The sequence below is a fragment of the Dicentrarchus labrax genome, unplaced genomic scaffold, assembly GCF_905237075.1.
Source record: "Dicentrarchus labrax unplaced genomic scaffold, dlabrax2021, whole genome shotgun sequence".
In the NCBI taxonomy this organism is placed as follows: Eukaryota; Metazoa; Chordata; class Actinopteri; family Moronidae; genus Dicentrarchus; species Dicentrarchus labrax.
In genome coordinates, this window is record NW_026136721.1 from 24,785,565 (window position 1) to 24,813,322 (window position 27,758).

The 27,758-nt window shown below is 37.9% G+C and overlaps 1 protein-coding gene across 1 annotated transcript; it reads right to left on the reverse strand.

Annotated features, from left to right (window-relative positions):
- Positions 1 to 1,334: 1,334 nt before the first annotated feature.
- Positions 1,335 to 27,665, reverse strand: tacr3a (tachykinin receptor 3a). The gene is made up of 5 exons (XM_051385670.1): positions 26,985 to 27,665; positions 23,320 to 23,508; positions 20,922 to 21,072; positions 7,498 to 7,694; positions 1,335 to 5,371 (listed from the first exon to the last, which is right to left on the reverse strand). The coding sequence occupies exons 1-5, from the start codon at positions 27,350 to 27,352 to the stop codon at positions 5,038 to 5,040; spliced, it is 1,239 nt and encodes a 412-aa protein (XP_051241630.1). The 5' UTR covers positions 27,353 to 27,665; the 3' UTR covers positions 1,335 to 5,037.
- Between the last annotated feature and the right edge of the window lie 93 nt (positions 27,666 to 27,758).

Below are 27,758 nucleotides of genomic sequence, written 5' to 3' on the forward strand. Positions count from 1 at the left end.
GATGCTCACAATTTCCAAAGCAACTCTTAGATTCAGCAGGCCATGCTGTAATAATGTATTGAGGAAAAAACAAGATGAAACATTATATCCATGCAGCGTAACTTGTAATTTGTAAAGAAAGGTTAATGAGACAGAAGCCATTTTGACAGCTCAGATTAAAGAGCAACATAAACAGAGCTGTCTCACTGTGAAACCTGGTATCCTCGCTCATACAGCTGTCTTGACTTTTTGTACTGTAGGTCACTGTGCACACATTGAATCAAATGTACTCAGTTATCTCTCTATGCAATGTTCCATCAAACACAACTGTTTATATAAAAAGGTATATATAGCATGAATAACTTATATATATCTGCAGCTGCTGAAACAAGGGAGTTACCCCAGTGTGGGATCAATAAAGTTGAAAATCTTTTGATATTTCCCCTGACAGATTGCCTCTTATGATAACACAGGCAACACATGAACGTATTAGCAGCTGGCACTGGACAACCTTCAGCTCCAGTGTTACAGAATTGTTTATTAACCAATATTGTATAGCAAGACAGAGACAACAACACATATTGACACTTTACTAAAGGTCAACCTAATTTTATAATCTGCAACATTTGTGTTGATCTCAATTTTGGTGACTCCTTTGGTGATGAGCGTTCATTGTGCTGCATTGAAGTGGTCTGACAGCTGCGTCTAAACCAAAAAATATGTAAGCATAATAACTGAGCTGTTGACAAGTCTGTGTTTTACTCTTCAGACAGAGTATGTACATAGAGAGGATATATTATACACGTTGAACATATTTTGGTGTTAATTTTAATCTGTGAAAGGCAGTAGTATCAATTAAAGCTAGGGTAGGTCATGTCGGAGACACTAGCAAGAGTAGGGTAAAAAAGCCACTCACCAAACACACAGACTGTTGAGGAGAGGAGCACAGCGCATCGTGGTCATTGTTAATCGTATCCAACTACCTCATGTCTCATTCATATATAGTTCAGGAAAATAACAAATTCCCCACAAAACAAAACAAACCAGACAGACCTCGGTTTTTGCCATCATTAAAAAGCTGTATCTAAACTTTTTGCTTGTAGCCTTTTCAACTTTCTTACCTTGCTTTATTTGGCATAATAGGTAAAGGTGTAACTAAATTGAAAAATTTGGATGCTCTTTCTCTTCTTGTGTGACTAGCTCGGTAGCTTTAGTAACATCTAACTGATTTTAATCGTAAATTGTATTAATTCGATTTGATTTAATAAATGTAGTCAGGATGTTGAGAGAATTTTAACCAATATAACAAAACATGCTTCTGAAATACATTACCTACCCTAACTTTAATCTTTGTCTTTTTACTTAAATTTTCTCCTTTTAGCAACAAGCCTGTATGATTATATGTGGCTGTGGGTTTTTAAGTATTTACAACAACACATGTTAAATGTTTAACTAAGCTGGGTCGAGGTCAATATGGAAGTATATCACACAAAGATAAAGATTTTGTAATTATGAAAACACATAATTACAAAAAGATTTTAGTTGTAATTATGAGATGTTGTGTAAGATAACTGCATCATTCTCTCATGAATGCAGTTTTCTTCCATAGGATCGAATACATACAAGAGATATTTCAAAGTTGCGGACTATTACAATAGCCTGCATTGTTTCTGACATAAAACAAAAACTATTGCTCAGTTTATTTTTTTTCCTCTTTCCTCTAAAATCTGACTGCATTTGCAACACTTCACAGCTACATTTCATCACAAGCATGTTGTGCCACTTGTAAACACTCATGATACTGTAAGTAAGACTGTTGCAATAAAGCTACATTAAGCAAATACATGATCCATACTGACCAATGCAGAGTAATGAAAAACCATCAAAGGTCTTACTATAAGAAATACAATATTGAATTCACTTATCATCAATAGCAAAGCGTTTCTACGATTCCTCATCTGAAATTAACATTAATCATCAGCGATAATAACAGCATAATTATTTGTTTAAAGGATTACACAAGTTATTTTCAACCTGAGTCTTGTCTTTCAGTAAGAGTGGTGAAAGCAGTGCTTCCTGCAAAGTAAAGTGATCACAATTGATTGTGTGGGGTAAGGGACAAAGAAATGAGGCTCAGGATGAAAATTAACTAGCTATCCTTTAAAGATACAGCAAATAATTTGATCACCACTTGACAGAGATAGAGGCACACATTGTACTGTACATTCATACAAAACACATAAAGTTTTACAGAGAAACTTGAAAAAAACTTGATACTACCACATACAAATATTTAACCAACTTCAATATAAAGATTAGACAACAGCTTAAAAATACATGACACTGAAATGCACAACATATTTTTTTCACATTCTTGAGTAAATACTTTCATGAAGTCTGAACATTCAGAACTGTTGGTAAGAATAATTAAGGAAAATTATATTGTGTCTTCCGTTTGTAATTGCTTGTCAATCTAGAAGCTTTGAACTTTAATCTTAATAAAATTAATGTCTCAGAATCTTTAACCTCCCATCACAAACTGTGAAAATTCAGCTTTTACTGCAACTAACAGGACACTCAATACATTATTTAAAAAATATTTTGCAGTATCTGATCTGTTTGGTGGAATAAAAAAAACCCCCAAAACACCAATAACACTAGTAACAAAACAATTATTCCTACCAGTGACACTAATAAACACATCCAGTAACAGTTTTCTCACTGTTGTCCATGGTCATGTTGGTGTTGCTGTGTAGTGAGTCAGAGGGGACCCACTGTTCCTATGGTTTATATAATCATACTTGTCACAGTATGGTTCCACTTTTTTTATTGTAAACCCAACATGGCACAGGCTAGCGCATAATGCTTGGTGCGGTTTGCACACTTGTGCACACAAGCAGGAAATTAAATTAAAAGGCAACACAGAATAACAGCATGCTGCAAAAAACTACTGAAACACCAAGAACTGCAAATGACGACAACTGTCCTGCTTTTGATGACACATTGTGTGGAGGCATTTAAAAAACTTTAACAGAACAGTAACATGAAAGGTTTGCCACACTTCACTGTGCAGCATTCTGTATGTTTAGTTAAAAATGTAAAAAGTGTATAATTGATCCACTAACTCCTAGTTGGTTAGTTCACTTTCAGCCTGCCATTCTCCAGCGGCCTGTTTATTGACATGCTACAAATGTATGTATGGATTTTGCCTCTGGCCTGTTGCCAGTTGTCAGAAAACATGTTCCTTACATGTTACATAACCAAAAGCCAAACTCAGTTTCAGTACTTTCAGAGCCAAAGTCAGAGCCACATATAGTGCCAGAGTTCAATCAATAACTAATTCCATTGGTAACTTTGTGACTTCAGGGGGGAAATAGAGTGCACCCTCTAGAAGATAAAGCTCACAGTTAATACTTACAAATTGAAATTTAACTATACTTACACAATTACAATCACCATGACACATTTTTAGATTATCTCTATTGTGAGATTGTCTTACCATCCTAACATTTATTCTAATAGTGAATCTCTAAGCAGAACTGATTCATTATAAATCATTCTAACTCTTGGCGTGAGACCTTAGCAAAACAGCAGTGCAATGTGTTTCTATCCTAATCTCAGTCAGAGCTGAATGTTTGGCTGAAGAATATGGAACAGCTACTTACAGTATTTCATTAATGCAGAGGGACGATGATTGGATAAGGCAAAAACCTGAATGTGCCCCTCAAAGGCAAAGTGCCTGGACTTTAGATGATCATGCACAAGGTAAGCATTGTTCACCTCGTATGTTGTTAAGGCTGCTCCTGAGCATGGATAGATTATGAGACAACGGGCCCCTGGGCACAGTACCACCCACCCAATCCCCAGTCACTAGGGGGCGTTTTGCATCTTTTTCTGGGTTATTTTGCAGGTTAACCTGAACTCTACAGCTATGCTGTTGGTTAAGAACAAATCCTGAACTTCAGTTTGTTTATATTGGAGGTGCGGAGGAGAGGCTTCTCACTGAAGAGCTTGACCTTGTCCAGCTCCACTTCTAGGTCCAGCCCTGTCTGGGAACATGGCCAGACCGGGACTGAACACAATCTCTGAGACATACAGGGAATACAGTACAATGCATTGGCAAATCAGCTTGGTTAGCCATGCAGCTAGCTGACTCGGCTAACGACACTACAGTCAGCAGTTAAACTCCGTAAATCTCCTGGTCTTCACTGGGAGGCTGCTGAGCCTGGTTCCAGTGCCAACCAACGACAGCTACTATCTGTCTATCAAGAAAACAAAATCACCAAGAGTTGTAGCTGAGCAACCAGAGGACTAAAACCAGAAAATATTTTCTCAATAAAATGTAATCCAGTTTCATCCATATCAGTGAATAACGTTATAAAGTGAGGCCTGGACATTAAACGATATGTTTTTCTTTTCCAAGCATGGTGCACGCATGATCTGTCCTACTCTGCCTCTGACTGGCTTGCCCTGACATTTTTACTCTAACCTTTATCTCCCTCCTCATGCCTAAACATAACCAACCTAACCAACAAAGGCAACAAGTACAAGCCAATCAGAGGCAGAGTAAGGCGAGTCATACCTCGGTTTCAGACACACTGACACTGCTGATACTTTAGGATAATACACAAATCTTATTGGAAATTTTGGAATACTCAAACATACTTGAATTGCTTCACTTAATCTCTGTTCACTATATATTAAAGATTCAGGAGCCAAAAAAAAAAGTAATAGGGAAATCCCTACTGAGCTGTGTGACTTTTTAATGAAAACTGCTTGTAACATTCATTTGCCTGGTAAGCCCGCTCAGTAATCCATCCATGCTCCAGAGTATATAAAAAAATGTATATTATCCATCAATGTAAAATACAAAATAATCTCTATATCAATTTGGTCATTCTAACTCTGCAAGTTAAAGTAACCACTTCCACCTTGACACAATGCTTCTACATCTAAATTAAGCAAACATCTGTGCACGATTTGTACATACAGTGTATTATGCATGTGAATACATTTCTTACATGCATATGTCTGTGTGTAAGTCTATGAGAACACCCTTCAAGAGAACTCTTCAGGTTGAGCGTTTGGAGCCCCTCCATTTTGTGCTTTCGTGCTGCCACTGTTGCACCCAATGATCTCCGTGTGGCGAGACGTGACGTAGCTTTTCTTCCTAGCGGACAGGGAGTGCTTCCTTCCAGAGCCACCACCAGCACCACCATCGCCTTCGGCAGGGTCGTAAACCACCACCATGGTGGTATCCATTCGTGACAGTGTGTACATGCTGCTCTGGCGTGTTGGGTGCAGCCGTGTAGACTGGAGTTCCAACTCGTCGTAGCTGGAAACCTTGATGAATGGGCACCAACGAAAAGCTCGCTTGAAGCCAGCTCGAAACCTGGTGAGTTGGCAAACAAGGAGCAAGTGGAGAAAGAATAACAGATGGACAATAAATACAAGTAAATCTGTCTTTTAGGTATTTTTGATTGGCAGTCCTTAAATAACTTTATATTTTCTAAGAAATGGCTCATGTTTCCTTTTCAAAAAGCTGCACATACAGTACTGTTCTAAATGTTGGCTCTTCAGCTGAGATGTGATTGTATTCAAGTGCCCCTGAGGCTTCTAAAATAAAAAGGAAGTTAATGAAGCATGTTTAAATGTTTGTGCAGTGATGAAAAAGAGGTAAATTGGTGTGGAAGTACAGTATTAATAGTGAGAGCATTACAGTAACAGTAATCTGACTTGTACTTCCTGGCTGTGGATGTTTCCTAATGCATTGACGCTGTTTCCATTGATACACCAAAGATTATTAGATTATATTTTTATTAGGTACCCATTTAAACACTGAGTGATGAAGAAACTCACTATTCACTGAAAAATACTTTTTCCAAGATATCGTTCTCAACTCAATTAAATTCATAAAAATATTTTGTAATAATTTAAATATTTTGTGTCTAAAATGATTGAAAAGGAACCTCATCATTTGATAGATTCTACATTTTAGTGTCTAACAGACAAATAGACCAGGGACCACACATATAAAATTCTGAATAATACTGAAACTGACCAGTTTTCCTTTGCCATGTCAATAAAATTGTATTTTATTGTTTATCTCTGCTTAGCTTGAATGCATCACAGATGATTTGACCACATATAATGAGCTCATTTCCATCTCTTTCTTTTTTCTCTTACCATTAGGAGATAATGATAAAAGCTCCAAACTGTTATTCTTCAAGAGTCCATAATTAATAAATCAATGTCACTTTTATCGTATAGTAAAACAGATACAATGCCTTGCATAAGCATTCAACCCCCAGACAGCATCACGAAGACCAAGGAGCTCACGAAACGGGGCAGGAAGATAAAGTTGTGGAAAGCAGGGTTAGGTATTAAAAAATATCCAAAGCACTGAATATCGCAGTATCGAGTACTATTAAATCCAGTATTGGAAAATGGAAAAAATTTGGTACAACAGCAAATAGAGAAGCCCATCCACCTAAACTGACAGACTGCACAAGGACAGTGTTAATCCGAGGAGCAACCAAGAGACTTATGACTGGAGCTGAAAAGCTGCAAAGATCCACAGCTCAGGTAGGAGAATCTGTCCAGCTGTTAGTCATGTACTCCACAAATCTGGCAATTATGGAAGAGTGGTGACTAGAAAACCATTTCTCAAAGAAAGCCATAGGAAATCCTGTTTTGAGTTTGCCACAAGCCATGTGTGAGACACAGCAAACATGTGGAAGAAGGTACCCTGGTCAGATGAGACCAAAACTGAAGGTTTTGGGCCTGGGGCAAAACACAATGTCTGGCTTAAACCCAACACTGAGCATACCACAGTGAAACACGATGGTGGCAGTATCATGCTGTGGGGATGTTTTTCATCAGCAGGTACTGGGATACTGGTCAGGAATGAGGGCAGTCGATACAGGGCAATTATTGAAGAAAACCTGTTTTTGTCTGCAAGAGACTTGAGAAGCATATATAGATACACTGGAATGATTTAATGGTATTAATCTCAACCTAACCGAGAATATGTGGTGAAACTTGAAAATTGCTGTTCACAAACAGTATCTGTTCAGTCTGACTGAGTTGGGGCTATTTTTCCAGAAAAACAAAAAATACAGTCTATAGATTTGCAAAGCTAGAGACCTATCCCAAGACACTTGCGGCTAAAATTGCGGTTGACTCGATACAAACTGATTTTTTGTCAGAATTATTGTTTCTGTCACAACAAAAAGTATTTTGCACCTTCAAAGCACTATGCATGTTGTGTTAATTAAATGTTAAGAAGTCCAATAAAATCAATTTCTAGGTTTTAACACTGCACAATGGGGAAAAATCTAAGGGGGGTGAATTCTTATGCAAGGCTCTCTAATGGTACTTAATTGTACTTCATGATTTGATGTAATAATACAACTGCGGTAATTCCACTTCTGTTGTCTCATTTGGTAGCAGTGATAAAGTAGGGATGCTGAAGTGAAACATTTAGGTTTTTAGATCGTCAACTCTGTTATTACCCACCTGCTGTTGAGGCAGCAGTAGATTATGGGGTTGTACATGGTGGAGCTCATTGCCAGCCACAGCACTGACAGGTAAACCTGCTGGATGTATTTCCACTTGTTCAGAAGCTTGTTGAGACCCGTCACAATGAAGTAGACATGATAGGGCAGCCAGCAGAGGGCAAAGGTCACCACTACGATGATCATCATCTTCACCACCTGCAAGAGCGAGAGTGAATAGTAATGAGAAACATTCACAAGCTGTCCACTGTTAAATGAGGATTCCTGTAAGCATTGAGAAACACGGACAGCAGTGTTGAAGCACTATCACTTTCCCTGAAACTGATGATTATTTGGGGTGAAGAATTTGGTGCATGTAATTTCAGTCAGTTTCTGAAGTAATGCATTTTGGTAGCACCTGGTACTGCAGGCAACAGATATATGTTGCATTACGGTAAGACTGTAACAGAAAGCAGGACAGTGTGTTCTAGTTCCTCTGATCTTATAGCATATCCACATCTGATCTAGACAAATAATTGCTTTAATTGCTTTGACAGTTGGTTTAAGAAGCATTTTGATAAACAATGTGAGCATTGTTCAGGAAAATAAGTTGTGAAGCAAGTCTCTTTCTGACATTAAATGTAAATCCATATGAAACAATATAGACCACCAACCAAATTTCTTTCTAATGTGCTCAATGTGTTGTTTAAACGTACAGTCAGTCTGGAGTCAATCCACAAACCCAAATATTACCCACTAGAAATAATAACTTTCCAGAGGGATGTCATTCAAAGCTAAAACCAGAGAGTTGTATTTGTAGTTGAAGTTCCAGTACTGTCATTCGATCACATCTAATCATTTACTTGTAAGCGATTATTTATAATGTCTGAAAGGTAAACTCAGTGATCTACTGTGCATTGCCTCTGGGTGGCAACTGGAAACACAATCCATAATACCGTGTGACTTCCCAGAGGCCAACTGAAGAGGCAGGCTACCAGACGCAAAACAGACATCACTGAGTTCCTCCTGAAGTCCAAACAGAAGTTCTGGCACCCCTTGTTTTGAGTGCATGTTTCAAACAAATTTATGGCATAACACAAACCATGCTGTGAACTGTGCTAGGTGGTTGCTAAACAGTTTTTAAGCTGTCAGTTAGTAATGACAATGTGGATGTAAAATGGAGGCTTTGATTCTCTCAAGATAATACAAGTCAGGCTCAAAAGTGATGTGAGAAGACTGATTGAAAGATGTTAAAAAACCAAAGTAGTTGTTATGGGTGCCGTGTTAGTGTTTCCATTGCAGGCGACATGCTCTGCTGCCAAAGAATCCTCCAACAGTGTATTACAGCAACAAGGGTGGAGAAGAATGTGAATAAGTCCTGTCCTGTGTTTATTTTAAAGTATATGCACTGTATCAGTCAAGTCGGTCTACAGTTCTGTAACAGTAAAACTGAATTTCAGCTTACATGTTCATAGTTCAGGTTTAAAGGATTTTTATAATTCTGTTGCTGGTTGGTAATAAACTGCCTGGTTAAGTTAACATTTTTTTCACACATAGCACAGATTACTACTAACTGTGGTCAAATGCTGTCAAGGTATCCCCCAAAGAAATCCTCCAAACCAACAATGCGTTACAAACATCAAGACAGTTTCATGTAGTTTCTCAATAGACTAAATATGTAAATAAACTTGAGGGGGAGAAACACATTTGCTAAGTGCTCTTGGGACTTGTTTAAACAGTCCATATTTGGGCTGGACTTAATACCAATCCATATAAGTTATTATGTGTATACACAGGATATTTGATATGAGGCTGGCTTCAAACATAACTTAAACTTAAACATTTTAAGTATGGTCTGCTTTATTACAGCTTCTACTGGGGACTTAGTGTTTTAGAATATACATTAAGAACTGTACATGCTATAATAGAAGAAGTGAAATTATATGCAAACTGTGCAAAAAGTAAAGTATTCTGAACATACCAACCTACATGTAAACGTATCATCCCTCACTTAAGATGTTTGTGCCATAAAGAGTCAAATAAATGTTGTTGTGCCCATGTGAATCAGCCAGAACAGTCCAGAAGGGAACAAGTAGACAGTATTTCTTGAAAAAGTGGCACCTAAAGAATTACTATAAATGGTAAGAAAAGCTCAACGAGTTCATCAATATAGTTTTTGCAAATGCCAGATTAGAGCAAAAATGTGCATTATTGCCCAAGTTATTTTCTGTAAAATCCAGTCCATGGGGGCCAAGATCTTGTACATGATAGAAAGACCATCCAGACAATCCATTGTCTCTTCCTCATAGCTACATAAACAATATTGAAAGAATATCCTGTGAGGCACAGGAGGTTTAGGTGAGCTCATGCAATGCTTTGTATAAACATTATTGGACTCTCTTTAGGGCTGTGAGCACATCTACAAAAACACTGAGATGAGGAAAGGTTCTCCCCCCCCACCACCATCCATTTTTCATCATGGGGGACGATGATAATGTCAGAACACATATTTCAAGCAATGACCTGTGTTCATATTATATAAAGTTGTTAATGGCAATATCATGGCTACACGTTGTACAACTCTAAAAATAATTTAGTATGTACAGACATCTAACTAAAAGTTACAGGTAAAATGATTTCTCTTGACTGGAAAAACACAAGCAATTGTTTGCATGTCAATTATTCTACGTGACACACTTTTACTGTTTACATATACAGTGTTGAAAAATTCAGATTGCAGATTGAGAATGAGAGTAAAGTCTTGCTGATGCACAAATAGAGCTGGGTTTGTTTTTTAGATGGATTGTTTGCAGTATATGTTAATTACAAATATGTAATAATAAAAGAATAAACTGAAGAGCAAACATTTACTTAAATTACATATCTGTTTAGATTTACACACAAGTTTGAGATAAGAAGACAGGAAAATAGATTAGAAAAACAGAACAGAACAATAATAACAACATAAACAAAGTACAAATGTATAGCAATTTACCAGGTTAAAAGGGACCTGGTAAAATCCTAAAAAGGTCTTCCACCGAAATATGACTTTTAAGAAGTGAGCTAAAATATAATACAATACTAGGCTGAGACTATAAGGCAGGGACCAGGTAATAGCAGTAGTCTCTGTCTGCACTGCAGCTCACATGTCTAAAATATAATTCTGTTGTATTTATCAGAAATTCAACTAAAAAGGATTCAAAATATCATAGAGAACCTATCAAATGAGGCAAAGAAAAGTTGCAGTCTAGTATTCATGCTTTATGTTTTTGCGGATGCAAACAACCATGTAACAATGCCACTGAAAATGAATGTAAGAGGAAGTCAGGGTGGGGGTTGGAGGTATGCCCAGGTTTTAAAGGAAAAGAAAACAATGTATCATCAGCACAGACATGTAAATATAAATAAATGTAAAATGGAACAGTAGCCATTTAGTCTCAGACAGTATTAAATGCTTTAGTGTGCTTCAAAACTGGATGATAATGTGCAAGTAAACAAAGAATTCTATTGACTATGGAGATAACATTAGGGTCTCCTTTAATGTGAATGTGAATAATTTATTGTTATGTTTTCATTACACATGAAAATATGATTTTTTTTAAAGGCATATCAAAAGAGACAACAGCGCGGCTGCAACAACCCCTGTTGTTAAATCACATCACTAGTTTCCAGTGAAATTGAAAATAAAGTCCTTCTCATAGACAAATCTCAGAATATTCTGGAACAATTCACTGTATTTCTGACATAGTGATGAGTTATGACTTTCCAGATCAGGCGGGTAACCTGATGCTGGCCTTTCAAAAATATCAAGAGTCAACGCCAAAACTGGAGAAGCAGCTTTTTGTTTTTACGCTCCCATGAGCTGGAACTGCCTGCCAGAGGATCTGGAATGTGCTCCTTCAATTTCCTAATAATAAACTTTATTTAGTGGGCATTTGTTATCTCTGGTCAGTCTTTTTACTCTTAATATGTCCTTGGCAAATTACATGTATAATGTGGTTAAGAAGATTTTTATTGTAGATTACACACCAACTATACATACATGCTCAATACAGTTTGAGTAAGTCCTAGAAAACTGTCTTTGTCTACCTAAAAGTATCTCATCTTGAGAACAATTAAATAAATAATAAAAACCTAAATGTGTTCCATGTTTATATGTGGCAGCTGTTGCAGGCCTGATGGGTAAGTAATAATTACTTAAACATGTGAGAAATCTAAGGGTAAAAAACTAATTTAAATCTAAATGATCTTATTTCTAATGTTTGACACTTCTGATATACCTTCCTCTTCGACTGACTGGTTTGTTTTATGCTGTGATCAAACTGAGAGATTGTTAGAGAATCGAAGGAATTCTCTCTGTGTCTCAAAACAATCTATATTCCTGATGTGGAGGTAATTCTTCAGAGGGCAAACAAGAGAAGAAAGTTAACTACTGAAGGAACCATACAATTGCACATCACGTACATTTCCAACAAAATCCATCTGCCTATGAAAAGGAATGCAAGTGAGGGACTGGAATGGCAACTAGAAGAGAGCTACACCAGCAAGAAAAAAACAAATAGCCTTTTTTGAGCTTTATTTCAATTTCTTTAATCTCTTGATTGCTAATGGATCTTAAGGTTAATGTGTAGCAAGGTTACAAAACGTTTATCTTAGCTTAGGTTATTTTCCAGGTCGCTGGAAGCCGGGGCTACGTTGATTGCAAACCCACAATTCATTAAATTCTAGATTACATGCCAGTGAAAGATTAAAGACTTTGAGATGAATTACTGAAATTAAGTTACAGGACTTTGATTTTGCTGTTGTGTAGCGCTAACAGTTTGTTTTTCACAACTCATGTAAACTAATAAGCAAGACAAGACAACAGGCATAGCAAAGGCAAACTTGATTTATAAAGCACATTTCATAAATAGGGCTGCTTTACATAAAAATGTACGTGCTACACCAGCCATCATTTGGACAAAGCATTGCAGTTGGTGTGAATAAAACAGAACACACAATTTCAGTTTCAAGTTTTATCAAAATCCGTCACCCCCAGTTAATATACAGGTAAGTGAATGTATCTTTGTGCACATCTCTTTGATTGTTTTCTACTTGGATTAAACTTGAAAATCCAACACAAATAAACTCAAACAGAGCAGAGAAAATAAGAGATAAGTAAAGAACAAATATAGGAAATTTACATACAGTAAAGCAAACCTCAAAGGGCGAATGTCTTATATCTTTTTACTGCTCTGATGTTTCATGATTGCTGTAGACTACAAAAGGCCAGTGATACAAAAACACAGAGAGAAAATATGTCATATAATAAGAATAATAATGGTAATCGTACTGTACCCAAAAGTTCTGTAGTGCAGGATTACTAGCTCTACTGTGCTGAGATACAGGCTGTAAGAGAACATAACCATGAACCATGAATACTTTTTATTGTGAGGCCTAATAGAAACTCACATTCACAAACATTAACTTGTTCTCGGAGTCCCATAAAAAAAAAAAAAAAGTGGATTCAGGAGAGGAAGAAGAAGAAGAAGAAGAAGAAGAAGAAGAAGAAGAAGAAGAAGAAGAAGAAGAAAAACACCAACAACAACAAAATCTTGCTGTATGCATCTAACCAGCTAACACGCCAACCCCAAAGTTAAATGGATAGTTCCATGAATATGCTTGTTTGCTTTCTTGAGTCTGTTAAATATGCAGCGACAATGAGAAGACGGTTAGCTTAGCACTGTAAAATCACAACTTTGGTTTTTGAGCAAATGCTAGTAGGCCTTTTTTATTATACCGTCCCACTGTCTCCAGTCTTTATGCTTAGCTAATCTAACCGCCAGCTGTGTAGCTTCATTTTTAGTGTACAGACATGAGAGTGGTGACAATTTCCTCCTTAAGCTCTCAGCAAGAAATCAATAGATCTATTTACAAAAATTATAAATGATTACTTCAAACCAGCATCTTATTCATTCAAGCTATTTTAAATTTATGTAAAATTATATAAAATTTTTGAGACAAAACAGTACAGAATATTTGAAACCAACCTGAAGCAAAGTAAGTGTCAGGTTTCATACCTTTATCTATGAGTAACAAGTCACCAATCTAACTTGTTTCACCACAACAGCAGGTGAGCTTCCCAGAGAACTGGGCAGCCTCTGCATTAAAGTATTGGCTGACACTTTCGTCTTGTTAGATTTATTTTCTGTCCTTGCAGCAAAACACATGCAAGGTTATACTTCTTCCATAGACATGCAGATAGCCAACAGCTGCATTCATGCTGGTGGTTCCTCTACTAATGATGAATGCAAAAAAGAGCCTCTCAGCAGCAGCAAGCTGCTCCCTGCAGTGAATTTGCAGCCTGCCTGCTCTAGGTGAAGGAGTCATTTTGTGACAGAGTGAGTGCATTACTAGCCTGTTCCATCAATTCTAACAAAATAATTGTTATGGCCATGGCAATTTTCTTATAACATAACAGGAGGACAGCAGGGAAGCCATGAGAGATGCCTTGGGTAGAATATCTTTGGAAAATGTAACGTAATTCCATCTATGTCTTATAACTTGACATGACAAATGTGCAGGTGTTTTTTCTTGTTAGAAGACACCAACATAAACCAAGAGAGATACGTGCAAGCAACTGGCTAAGTCTTGCAGTTACTCTTGTCCAAGATATTCCTTAAGGTTTGAGAGTAGAATCTCAAGTGTTTATATTCACTCACACAATCTACACCAAAACGACATAGAAACATGTCTGCGTAATCTAAGGGCTATTTCTTATCAATTCTACAACATGGAAAATGGGGATGAAAATGAGAGGGGGATTTTTTCACTAAATGTCAAGGTGAAAACTAGATTGTAGGTATTGATTGGCCCCTTGTTGGTAGGAGGCGTGTGGGAGGCAAAATGTGCGATAGAAAATGCTTCACTGCCACATGTGGAGGCAAGCCTACAAGCAGAATGTCACACCTGAACTGTATGAATCAGACGATGTACCATACAGGATCCACCAGCTACGATCAATCATCATTCCTGTTGTTACAACCCTGTCTCCTTGAAATCGTATCTCATTTTGGTTAATAATGTAATTGCTCCTTTGATTATTTTCAACAGTGCTTTTCAAATTAAGCATTATGTTATTCTACTGTAGGGCTGCAACGATTCCTCAAGTACCTCGAGTAACTCGATTACAAAGAATGATTGAGGAATTTCGTCTGCCTCGAAGCCTCGTAAAGCTCACGTTTTCCACGGATTCTTTTTAGTGTGACACAACGTGCTTACGTCACAGGCTATGCGTCCCCAACAACGTGGAAGAAGACGGAAGTGGGCTCTGTAACATGTGTGGACAGTTTTGCTGTACAGAACGGCAGACGCCGGGACTGAAAACTGAAAACAGTGATCTGTCTTGTTTTCTATTGTATATTTATAATCGGGCTTTAATTAAGCAAATTATGTTTTATCCGATTACTCGATGAATCGATGGAATATTCTATAGAATACTCGATTACCAAAATATTCGATAGCTGCAGCCCTATTCTACTGCATAAAGGTCTTGGACAGTAGGTTGTAATAATGCAGGACTTTGACACCAGAGTCTGGAGGTTTTCATTCGGAGTCCTGCATGTGGTCACTTTGGTTGAGGTTAGGAAAAATGTAGGTTTTGGTTAACTCTATAAACAAAATTACACAATACATCACTTGGCAGCTGGTCAAGTGGTCCGTTTAAGTCTCTGTTTCTGGCTATTGTCGTAACACTAATAATCAATTAATTCAAATAAAATTTGACATTCAATAAGGTTCCTTCATCAGTAACTGGGGGCCACTGCCTAACATCATTAATGCAACTACCCATGCTGATGTCACTACGACATGCCACAATAATAGCGGCGCCGCTAGACGGGGAACGCAAGAAACGATGGATTTGTGTACACAGGAGGCATTTCAGTCTGTTTCACAGATATACTTATTTTTTCATTCAATACAGCTGTCTACACATGTCATACAATGTCTTGTATTTTGATTGATCTATACAAGTGTATCTGCGACCTGAAGAGATGTAGTCAGCCAAAAAGAGTAAAGTGGAATTTGCTTATTAGATAATTAATTAAATAAATACTTAATACCAACCCACTGTTGCCACACCACAGTCTTTCACATATAAATTCAAATGAGCAGTGGGAAACAAATGGGAGTAGATGAGAAAAACATATTAGTTTGATGCTGATTTGGTTTTGAAAACAAAAGTAATGAAATTCACATGCTAATGAGTTTTTTAATGCATAAAATGGATATTGAGTTAGATTGTAGCCAACCAAAGCAGTCTTGGGGCTAGAGCACTAGATTTATGTTTCTTCATTAATCCAGTAAATGACTACCCATTAGTTAGCTTGAAGCCAGAATGGGCCGCACCAAAAGAACAAACCTCAGCAAGTTGCATGCCTGACAGACACTGAGTGACTTAAGAAGAGAGAAACTCATTTAGTAAAAATCAAAAGGTGAAGAAGAAACACAGAAAACAAATCAGAAGAGGAGAATTTGAGTGACCCTGTCTTTTTGCTTTGTATGTAACACGGCTCATTCATAAGGTAACGCAAAGTTAACGCTTCCTATATTCAGATATTTATAGACCTATGAATATTATATTCCATTTCTGCCAATAGATCCTCCAAAATGTTACACACTGGACCTTTAATGCCTTCTATGGTCTTTCTTTAATTAATATTTTTAAGGAAACTAAATAAAATGCTTTTTAAGACTGAAATTACACTGTTTTTAGGAGACAGGGTTGCTTAGTAAAGTCTCTTTGTAATCAGTAGTTACAAGCCATTACAAGAAAGAATGGGAGATCAAAAGCACTGTGGGTACTAGATAAAGTGAAAAGCCTGATGGCCTAAACCCTAACGCCTTTGTCAGGGAGTGAAAAAACAGAGCAGCCAGCTGCATGGATCATATGTATTATAATGTATTATAGTGTAGCTTGGTGAATGACCCTCAAAAAAATTGCTTCCACTGATTTTCAATTTGGAATGAGCCTGGGCACTTGGTTGTGCACACCAACACTTGTCTATGTCAGGACAGACGGATCTTTTGACACCTGTCCAGTCGAGATTAGAACAGTCCCATTAACTCTGGAGGTTGGCATGACACTCACATACACTGCGGCTTAACACTGTTGTGCTTCATTTCAGGGAAAAATCTGATCTTGTAGAGGTAATCCATCCCAATCCTTACATCCACACACAGACACCCACACACAGTACTTCATCTTCAGGGAGAAAGGAAGATGGATGATCGATAGTACTTACAACACCAGTCGAACACAAATTGTCTTAAGAGCTGTACGGCAGAGTTATAACAGATAATTAATGCTGTACTTCAAACTGACACATCGAACCCACAGGCCCAGGCATGAGCTTAAAATACATCACCTGTGGCATGGTGATTGCAGCAGAATGGATTAACTTGAAACAATGGACTGGCGAATCTTTCTTTCAATATAAATGATGAGAAATCATAGAGAGATAGTGCTCTCTATTGCTTCCAATTATCATGTATCCAGTACAGGAAATTTGTTGTTAAGGTGAAACACTAGAAAATACTTGAGCAAGATCTTGAGAAATAATAGCACTCTTCTTAGGTTATTTTTGGGAATTACAACTTTCTGCGTCATTACTACAGTTCACCCATTATTGACATTTTAGCGACCTTCACCACTACCATCATTGAAAAATAAATTACCCGTCAGTCCCTTGAGAGGGTTACAGCTGTTCTGAAGATGCAATTTGTCACTGTTCAATACACAATTGTTGGTCATGGGTGATGTATCCAATAGGTTACTAAAGTGGTGGTCATACAAAAGTAAGTCTTTGACAAGCAGCTGCCAACCACCACAGGCCGAGATAGACGATGAGAAGAGATAGAGAAGATATCTAATTAAAGAACTAGTTCACCTAAATAATCTGCTGCCAATCTAATATATATATATATATATATATATATATATATATATATATATATATTTTTTTTGTTTGCCTGGCTCTTGTTCACCTGTTTGATCCTGACTAAATTATCCCAAAATCTGTTTAGTAGAAACATTCATGGTCCCCAAAAGATACATTCTAGAGACACTGGTGATCTGCTTACTTTTCCTCAAACACCACAGGAGTTTTCATTTATCTTCTGAAATATCTCTCAATGAAATGGCACCAAATTTGGTGCAGACATTTATGGTTCCCAGACAATGAATCCAAAATGACTTTGTTGATCCCTGGACCTTTCCTGTAGGTTGGCATTTTTAGGTTCTGAGTGAAATATACAATACAATATCTAATGCATTGCCAAGAAATTTGGTACACACATTCATGCCCCCCTCATTTGGTAATCCAGCGCCATTATCAAGTCAAGAGTTTTTTTCATACCTGCAAAACTAATGACATTCCCATCAGAATCATTTCTACTTTGTGTTTAGCGCTAATTAGCAAATGTTAGCATGCAAACACACTAAACTATGATGTTGAATCTGGTTCACTTTAAATCTGCTTACCATCAACACGTTAGCATTGTCATTGTGTATGTTAGCATGTTGATGTTAGCCTTTCACTCTAAGGACTGCTAAGAACAGTTTCACAGAGCAGCTAGCATGACTGTGGACTCTTCGTATTAGTCTTGTTATTTATGATATCTTTATTATCTCCATTATATCCAAAAACACTGTGAGTGACTGTAGTTATAGGATCAAAGAATTTTAAATGTTGGCCTACTATAACAAACTCAGAGAAGTTAGGGGGCGATTTGGGCAATATAGTTGATATTAGAGGAAGTACCTCCTGGCCTAACAATACCTGTCTTTCAATGCCATACCACTATACTACTGCTACTACTGTAGTTAATGTATCTGAAGTTTTCCTGTATCCATTTCTATTCCAACCACAATTTGTTTTAATTTTTGGCAGCTGTAAGAAGCTTCTTTGTCAACACTGAGACAATAATGATCATTAGCATCACACTTGGAAAATTAAGCAGATTTAGTATGCATACTTGAGTATACTTATTTTGATCACTTTTCCAATATAAACACATTAAATAGTCTAAATAATTATTTGTTTAGTATTGGTGTCTACTGTCTGGAATAGAATAAAAACATAAGCTTTTGATCCAGCTAGTTTTGGGATACTTCACAGTGTTGCCCCGTGCTGTTCTCTCCTTTCTGTAACCTTTTCTGACCACAGCCTATGAGCACAAACCTCTCAACCCGCATTACATTCATCCCCAAGAAAAATGCACTGTGCCATGTAAACCAGTGATGAGGACAGGAAGATAGACGTGCCTCATTACATCCATTCATTCACAAAAAAATCCAAACTGCTTTTGAAATTGGCACTGAAATCAACAACAAAATGCAATCTGTCTGAAATATCACAGTGAAACAGATGGATGAAACCTGAATACTAATGTGTACAAACACAAACACCCTGGCACAAATATTCCGTTTAACTTATTGATCTTCACAGTTACAGGAAGGACTCCCAATTGATCAATTTTCTGGCCAGAACTATAATGACTACTCCGATTCTTAGGAAAAGGAGAAAGCATGTGACGGCAAAGGCAGAAATTTGGACCCTGTGTTGGGTGATAAGAAGCTCAGGCAGCCACAGGGAAATCATTCAGTAAGGTGTAAAGGTGTCACCCCTGTTGGTTCCTAAAGGCTTTGACCACTCAGTAGTTTCAGTGATTCCTTTTACTTCATCAGTACATGTTAACACACAACGGCTTTTAACCCGAGGTTATTACAAAGTTTGTTGACTAGTAACACATCCTGTGATTTGGTAATTTTGTATTATTCACAAAATATTTTCTTTGGTATTGATTTCACTTAGGTGTTGATATTTTGCTTATCCTTTCTGATTTTGGTTATGTGATGGCCTTTGCATGGTTTGTAGGCTTTATATATAAATGTGTTTCATATGTTTTTGGCATCACCTGGGAAAAAAAAATATTTGGTTTCAATGCCTTCAGGCATATATCTCAAGTTTAACTGACCCTGCCAAGTAGTATATAATTTTATTTGCCAGTGATGCTGCAGTAGGTGATTTATTTGCCTTTATCACCCTTTTATGAGCTGGTTGTCAGTTGCAAGATATGTTTTCTCATATTTGGTCATCCTTCATAGTAGCAGTAAACAGTCTAAAAGCATGTCTTGAATGAGCTCCTGACTCCCGAGAAATAAAGGCCTTGGTGTCAGATATGTCTACCAAAATACAGACAAACTCGTAATGCCTTGAGACGCTGTTGGTTTCAGAGCTAGTGCTTGTCCGGACCAATGGACAAACAGTTGATTGAGGACAAGTGACAACCAGAAAGGTTGTGTTCTGTGGAATCAAGATTTTCTTCCCTGAAATGTTCACAGTGGAGGGTGTCTACCTGCTTCACACACATGCTGAAGGTCATTATTTGTGTTCACTGCAATATGCTGTAGCTGTTCACACTTTCAAGTGCACTTAATATTTCTCTACCTGAGACAATATTAAGACTGAAAGAAAAGCTACATAACTTTAATGATTGTTGAGCTTAATCAACATAATTTTTCTTTCTTTTTAACCTCACCAATGGGAATTGAATGTATTATTCACATTTTTCATTTATTTCTTTAAAGAGCCCAGTGTTCTTACTTTAGTGAAGATAATAATGTTTATAGTTTTTATATAGTCCTACTGCTGCAACTGCATGTCTGATACATATAACAAAATGTCCAATCATTTTCAGCGCCGAAATATTAGTTCCAGTGATGAAACATACAACAAAAAGCTCACAGGGTGTTGTTTGGGATTCATTTAAACATGTAAAATATTAAGATGGTCTTATTATTACTATATCATAGGGAGTTGCTGTGAATGTGCTTGTTATGTTGTATCTCCACCAAGGATGTTGTGATTTCACCAGGTTGTTTATCGGCAGGATACACTTACCAAGAGATTACCATGAACACAAAACAGCCAAAGGAACAATTAATTTGATTTGGTGGTGGTCTGGGATTTTCGCCATGAGCAACAATATTTTCTTTAACTATAGCAATTAAATGAACAGAGACAGAGGCTTAAATCCAAATCCCAAAGATATGAATATAACAGCAAGCTGGATAATTGTTCTGGATTGGCAGATGCTTTCTGAATGCCTTCCGGTTTTACAAAAAAGATCTGAAACTTGAAAATCTCCCAAATTTATTTTTTCTGAAACTCAAAATGGCATGTTTCCTTAAATTTTCTTTCTCCTATTCCATTCAAAAAAGAAAACAGAAGTGAGACAATGATGACCTGGAGCCACAGACTGCTCAGTGGCAGACATTTACAATTTATTCCTGGTTCTCTGACTTCTAGCATTCAAATATCATTGTATTCACAGTTACTAATTGGCATGCCCCAGGTCATATCTGAATAAATGTTGCACTATTTCACCCCCATGCATTCTTACCTTCCTTTTAGCCCTTAGCTGTCCATGATAGTTATCAGATGAGTCTCCTGGGATCTCCCCTCCCCACAGAGTCACGCCCACAATGGTGTAAGTGATGCCCATGACCACTAAAGGTAGCACATACACCAGAACTGTGACTATGATATGATACCTAGGAAGAAAAAGGAGAAAAGGCTGAAGTATGTTTACATTTATAAAATATTTAGACTCATAAATAATTTCATACACAGTAGGTTGGACAGGTTGAGTCTTGTATTCTTATGGTACATGTTGCACTTGATGAATGTAGGTTTGATCGGAACACTAATTCAACACAAACACCAACATTGTAATAACGTTGACCACCCACCCAAGAAAAACAACGCCTCATTTCAGCAAGTGCCCCAAAACAATATTTTTAGTTCACGTGGGAAAGCCTAGGGGGGGTAGTAATTATGATGGGATGCAAAGGAGAACGCCAGGTTATGTTGGGAGGAGTTCTGGGTGGATGGGTCAACAAAACATCTGACTTTGGCACAAAAGACAGCTGTTTTTTGATGGTCAACATAGTTTTCATTACCCCGATCCTTACCTAACCTTAACCACGTTGTTAGTAGTGTAAATGGACTGTACTTGTATAGCGCCTTTCTAGTCTTCTGACCACTCAAAGCGCTTTTACAAGGCCAAGAAATTCAAGGCTATCAACATACAGCAGGAGGAGTCGGGGATCAACCGACAACCTTCTAATTAGTGGACAACCAGCTCTACCTCCTGAGCAACAGCTGCCACAAATTGTATTGTAACCATGACAACAAAGGTCCCTTGACAAAGTAGTCATTTTAACCCAAACTACAATATTTCCCGTTATGTTTTTTGTGTTCACTATGCTACACTACATTTTAAGTGGCTGCTCAGACAGAGATGCATCGTAAATATGACATTTCTTTATTTTTAATTGCGGGATAAATAAGGGACAATGGTTCAGTAGACACCATTGATCATAATTTTGAATTATTCTGCACTCCCGGTGGCATCCCATGCACTGATGAGATCCATTCCTCACCAGCAGTAGCTTCATAAGGTTTGCCTGTTCCCCGACAGACAATTGCCTAGTCCCTTTGGTGATAAGCAGATGTGTATTATTCCATGGTTGGATCCAAGTGGCAGTTCAACATTAATAGGACAGGGAAGAGGACTGAGGTTAAGCTGACAGTCCTTCTGAGGGTAAAACTGGAGCATTACTTCAATAGTTGTGCGTTTGAGAGTCAGAGCACTGAGGCTGGTTAACAGATGTCGATGATCGTGCTCACCAGAAAGTAAAAGGCACCAGAGAGAGTGAGGTTGACAAGCAACCAGCAAAGACTCCTGAGAGTTGCTGTGCCTGGTGCAATAATGCTGGGATTAAACAAAGAAGATATAAATAACTAATGAACTTTACTTGCTGGAAGGTGGATTTTTTTTTTTTACATTTGGACAGAGCCCCTGCTAGATGTTTTCCCCTGTTTCCAGTCATTGTGCTAAGCTAAGCTAACCTGCTGTTGTCTGTATTTAGTGTACAGACAACAGAGCTATATCAATCATCTCATTTAACTCTTGGAAAGAAAGAAAGTATATGCCAAAATATCAAACCACTCCTTTAATGAAGAGAAAGTAATGTATGTGATCACGTGTGATGTGGCTAAAAAGATATGTTTGATATATACCTTATGAATAATAATTGTTTTTTTTTCCTGCACTTCCGTCATGCCTTGACATATTTACTAAGGTGAGGATGGTACATAATATGGTCCTAAGTTTGAAAAACATCAATAATAGTCTTTGGGAAAAGTCTATGGTACAGGTACTGTTACTGAGTGTGCATGTCACTGTCAACATTAATGTCTGTGTGCTCCCAGTGTAAATATATATAAAAAGAAATCCCTTTGGCTCTTTTAGTTTCTACCATTTTCTTTAACTGTTCTACTATAACAACGATTAACAATGAATGACTGAATGGTTACACCAGTGTTGTAAGTTATACATACCTTAATTACATTAATTACACTGTAATTACAGTTCTCAACATTTATCTTATTTAATTTAATTTTCCGTGAATTTTATCTTATTTTATTTTTATTCTTATCTCTACTTTCTATATATAGCTAAGAGTTTATTGTTTACTGTTTATTGTCTACTTTCTATTTCTAGCAAAGAGTTTATTGTTTATCTTGTACTGTATTTTTTTATACCTCTTTATTTTTCTACACTGTTTTGTAAGCTGCTGGAAATTCAATTTCCTTGCGGGAGTCATCCCAAAAGGATCAATAAAGAGAAGTCTAAGTCTAAGTCTAAGTCTATTAACTTGCAACCTGTTAAAATAAGCTATAAGAACTGAGCTGCACATCTTGGTATTCATAAAAGCAAGCAAACTATTTCTTACATGAAGGGGTCGTCAGCCATGCGGGGCCAGGCCACATAGCAGAGGGTCCTGCGGGGTAGAGTTCGGATGGTGGAGAAGTAGCAGAGAGGGAAGGCCAGAACCACGGCCAGACTCCAGATACAGACGATGATCCCTGTGGTGGCTTTCGCAGACAGTCGAGGCTTCAGGGGATGGATGATGGCCATGTACCTGCACGTCAGTGGTCAGTAGGTTAATAAGACATAATTGTGTTTGAATACTTGATAGCCTATTCAATTATTTATTGATTTATTTATAGATTTAAGTTTTATTTAACCAGGAAGTCTCTTGACACACATTATAGATTTTACAAGAGAGACCCATTCATGTACACTTTATGGGAGTTTTTCTCAATGGTTTAGACTCCTTAAAATGAAGTAATATTTACGTGTACAGGTTATTATACGGCATTACACTGATTGTGACTTCAGAGCTGTTCAGATAGAGTCATTTTACCTTCTTGGATTGTTTAATTTTAAGGATTATCAGTGGCCTGAAGATGTAAGAAGAAATATAATTTTGAGAAAATTTTAAAAAATGTAAAAACATATTTCTGCTGTTATCACTTTAATAATTTGATCACCCCTCAGATTTATCTAGAGAAGCGCAGCTCTATGTGATTGGAATATATCTGACTTCCAAACTCAGTAGATGATTCAGGCATTTTAATTAAATTTAATATTTATTTCTACATTATTCTACACTTAATTTTCTGCACGGCAGCCTGTGAAAGTCCAATGCTGTGGCGGTTGTTTTTCAGGGAAACTGATGGATGATTCATTCCAAAAAACTATGATGAGATTTTGTTTGAACCGCACAATGACACACTCAGACCTGGCAGGAGATTAACAACTCAGGATGCTACATGATTTTCAGTTTCTGGTAACGCAGGCTCAGAGCTGCTAATTCAATCTTCATAAGATGGTAAAGAACAAGTCCTTATGCTTTCACCTCAGTGACTGGAACTCTCTGAGGGACGGCAACAAAGATGCCCCATCTTTTCACCAGTAATTACTTGGCATTTATTCTGAGTGTCTCACTGCGCACACTTGTGAATGGCAGTGTGTGAATAGCTTGTTAAATGTCCAATCAAGTATGTGCCACAGCGGTCCAGAGTTATTTGGGATCTAACAAGCTCACGCAATGGTGGCTGACCTAATAGACTTGTAACCACTGAACAATAATCACAATTCAATGCCAGAAACACTTGGACAAGATTAATAGGATTACACATCAAAGCAAATTCACAAAGGCGTCAGCATCAACTGGACATGAGACATTACAGCAGCAAGTTAATAAATCATTCTGTGTTTTTTTTTCGTCAACCTGGGACTGCACAAAGCTTTTATACAACGTACTGTTTTGAAACCATGTCAGTGTGATGTGACAACATCAACTAAACACTCCCTTCATCACTGCCTGGTGTTTAACCAGCAGAGATTACCTTGGATGAGATTTAGCACAATAGCCAAACATTATGTGCACAGCTAAATGTCAAATGTTGACTCAAATGTCCTTAGAGGAGAGGGCTGTGTTTAATGTTTCAGCCACGCTTATGCACAGCATCATACAGTAAAAAACACTTAACCGATTAGTTCACCCAAATCACACAGAATAGTACTATTTGGTATCTAGCCAGGCAGATAGTTTTGGTTTAATTTGTTTTAATAGTTTGAACCTCTGATTACAATTCAGCACTATTTATTGCTATTTGCACAAAAACAACATTTCTTTAACCTTCACTGTGTTGGGGTGGAGGCAGAAATCTCAAAGAGATGGATATCTTACACTGCAAACCAACAAGTTTATAGTGAACTGACCATTTATGGAAAACAGCATTTGTTATTCTCCCTGCACATAACATTAAAGTTTAGATATATACACAGTATCACTACAGACTGTGTTCACACACATCCACAGCTTCTACACAAAGAATTAAAGGTGTCAGAAATGGGAGTCACCAGCCATGGTATAATAAAAAGCTTTAAGGCTTCGCCAGTTACCTTTCACACAGCAACCTGCGTTTATTTTGCTGCAGAGCCTAAGGAAACACGCTTGGCAGCACAAAGAGTCAGCAGGAAGGACAAATTCACAGATGATCACGAACTGTGGCCTCATGCCATTTCAAGACATCAGAGCGGAGACAGCACCATACTGAGGTTACGAAAAGCATGACCGGAGGTTACATCTACATCATGTAGGTCATGCCGATGTTCTCTTTCTCAGCACACAGTTGACAGAATCGAACGGACACTGTGGACCAAAAATACAAATGCATGGAAGTTGCTGTAGAGGAGCCAAAATGAGCACGGCCTCAGGAAATGCGCTGTTGCCTTTGTGCGTCAAGGAGAAGTACTGGAGGAGGAAAACACCTCACACAATATCACAACACCCTGTGACACTTGTACTCTGGCAGTAGACACACACTGTGCCTGCAGCTTCTATGGGTTTTTGTTTTCATTATGTTCGGCCTGTAGCTGCTTCCTTCATCAGTGTAATCCCTTTATTCAAACATTATGACGTATGACGGTCCACTGATCAGTATCAAAGCTGATACTGATGACTGCATCCCCACATTACTGGAAACCACAGAAGCAGGAGCACACAGAAAGAGAGAGATGGAGGAACAAAGAAAGAAAGAGGTGTGAAAGAGCAAAGAAGATAAATAATATGAGTGCATGTGACAGAAAGCAAGAGAGTCAGAGAGCATAAAAGCATGGAGGAATGGGTGATCTTTTCTAGGGTGTTGGCTCATTCACTGCAGTGCAGACTCTTTGCAAAACAACAGCTTCAGTCAGAATCACTGGCAGTGAAACGTAAAAAAATAAATGTGTGGAATAGGCCTATGGTGTGAGAAATGGCAGTCGCCCTGCTGGGAAACCGCCTTTCTGATGCAATACTGCAAATCACAAACAAGTAATTACTCACTCATCCAATTGGAACTGAAAGAAATAAGCTATACTCAAACCAGCAGGGAGCATAAACTCCAATGGAATTTAAATAATGTGGGTATGGAGCATACATTAGATGCCATGGATGGATGCGTGGACATTCCAATTAAACTGATGAGAACTCCATAGACTAAGTTCTTATGTGCATGGGGGCACAAGCTAGTACATCAAATTGTTTTAATTGCACAAGCCTCTCCAAATGGAGTACAGTTTGTCTTCATGCAAGAAAAAATACTGATTTGAGGGTTTTTTTAAAGAACAAGATTCAATTTTCCGCCACTGCTGGTGGAAGGAAGCATAGCCACGTGGAATAATCAGAAAGGAGATGTTCAAAAAATCATGCGTGAAGCACTTGAGATGAAAGCGTTTGGGTGACAAGGATTTTCTTTTTACATGCTGTAGGACTATAGCTTGAAATATCCATGCGTTGTGTATGTGCATAATTTCATTGCTTCTTTGATGATTAAGGAGCACTGTAGGTAGTCTGCATTAAATTGAATATTCTGCTTTTTTGCGTTTTCCTTCTTTCTTTAATACACAAATTAATACTGATTTTTAATTTATTTTAAAACAAACAAATTTGATAGAATCTAAAGAATTTAAGAATCTACATTATACATCTACATATGTAATTGAACACATGGGGAGAATTTTGCATTCGTTAAAACTTGTTCTTGCAGCATTTCATAAGCCCACCTGTCCACAGCTATCGCAGTCATGGAGTAGATGCTTGCAAACACAGATGTGACCGGAAAGAAGTTGTGGAATTTGCAGTACGCTTCCCCGAAGTACCACTCCCCATGAGCAGCGTAGATAAAGTTTATCAAAGTATTAAACGCGGCCATTGAAGCGTCCGAAAATGCCAAGTTTAATAGAAAGTAGTTCGTCACCGTCCTCATGCGCTTGTGAGCAAGAATGATCCATATCACAATGAGGTTTCCAAAGACCGCCACCGCCAGTACCAAGCTGTAGGCTATGGACCAGAGAGCGACGCGCCACGGCGGCTGCACAAACTGGTTGGTGTAGTTTGCCGTTATGTTGGATCCGTTATGTGGTGCCGCCATCCTCTTCTCCTTTCCCCGAATATAGTCACTGCTTTGGTGGTTTCACGAGTCCAATCTACCTACTGAGGTTCAAAGCTAGAATGGTGGGATAGGATTTGCAAATGTGCACCATAGCGCGCAACTTAATCACATCACCATTCCTAAAAAAAAACTCCTTCCCAGATCCGTAGAGTGTTGTCTCCAACCACTCCGCACTTTTCAGCAGAGAATAACAACGCAGTGAAACTGTACATATAAGAAGTATCCTCCGGTGCCTGTTGAATGTAGGTGTGAGCGCAAAGCCTCTCCTCCAGCAGCAGCAGCAACAGGCAGGGCGCCGTGCGCACTCAGTGACGCGCAACTGGCACAAACGGTGAAAGAGATTGATTGATACTTGTGGCTGCTGTTTTAAACTTCATGAATAAAG

Bases quoted from the DNA above. Each gene is read 5' to 3' on its own strand.
- tacr3a (XM_051385670.1), bottom strand. From the start codon at position 27,352: ATGGCGGCACCACATAACGGATCCAACATAACGGCAAACTACACCAAC. The intron at 21,073-23,319 runs GTAAGAAATAGT...TTTTCTTCCTAG, and splicing joins ATGGCTGACGACCCCTTCAT to GTATCATATCATAGTCACAG. The intron at 5,372-7,497 runs GTGGGTAATAAC...CCAACTCACCAG, and splicing joins TACTGCTGCCTCAACAGCAG to GTTTCGAGCTGGCTTCAAGC.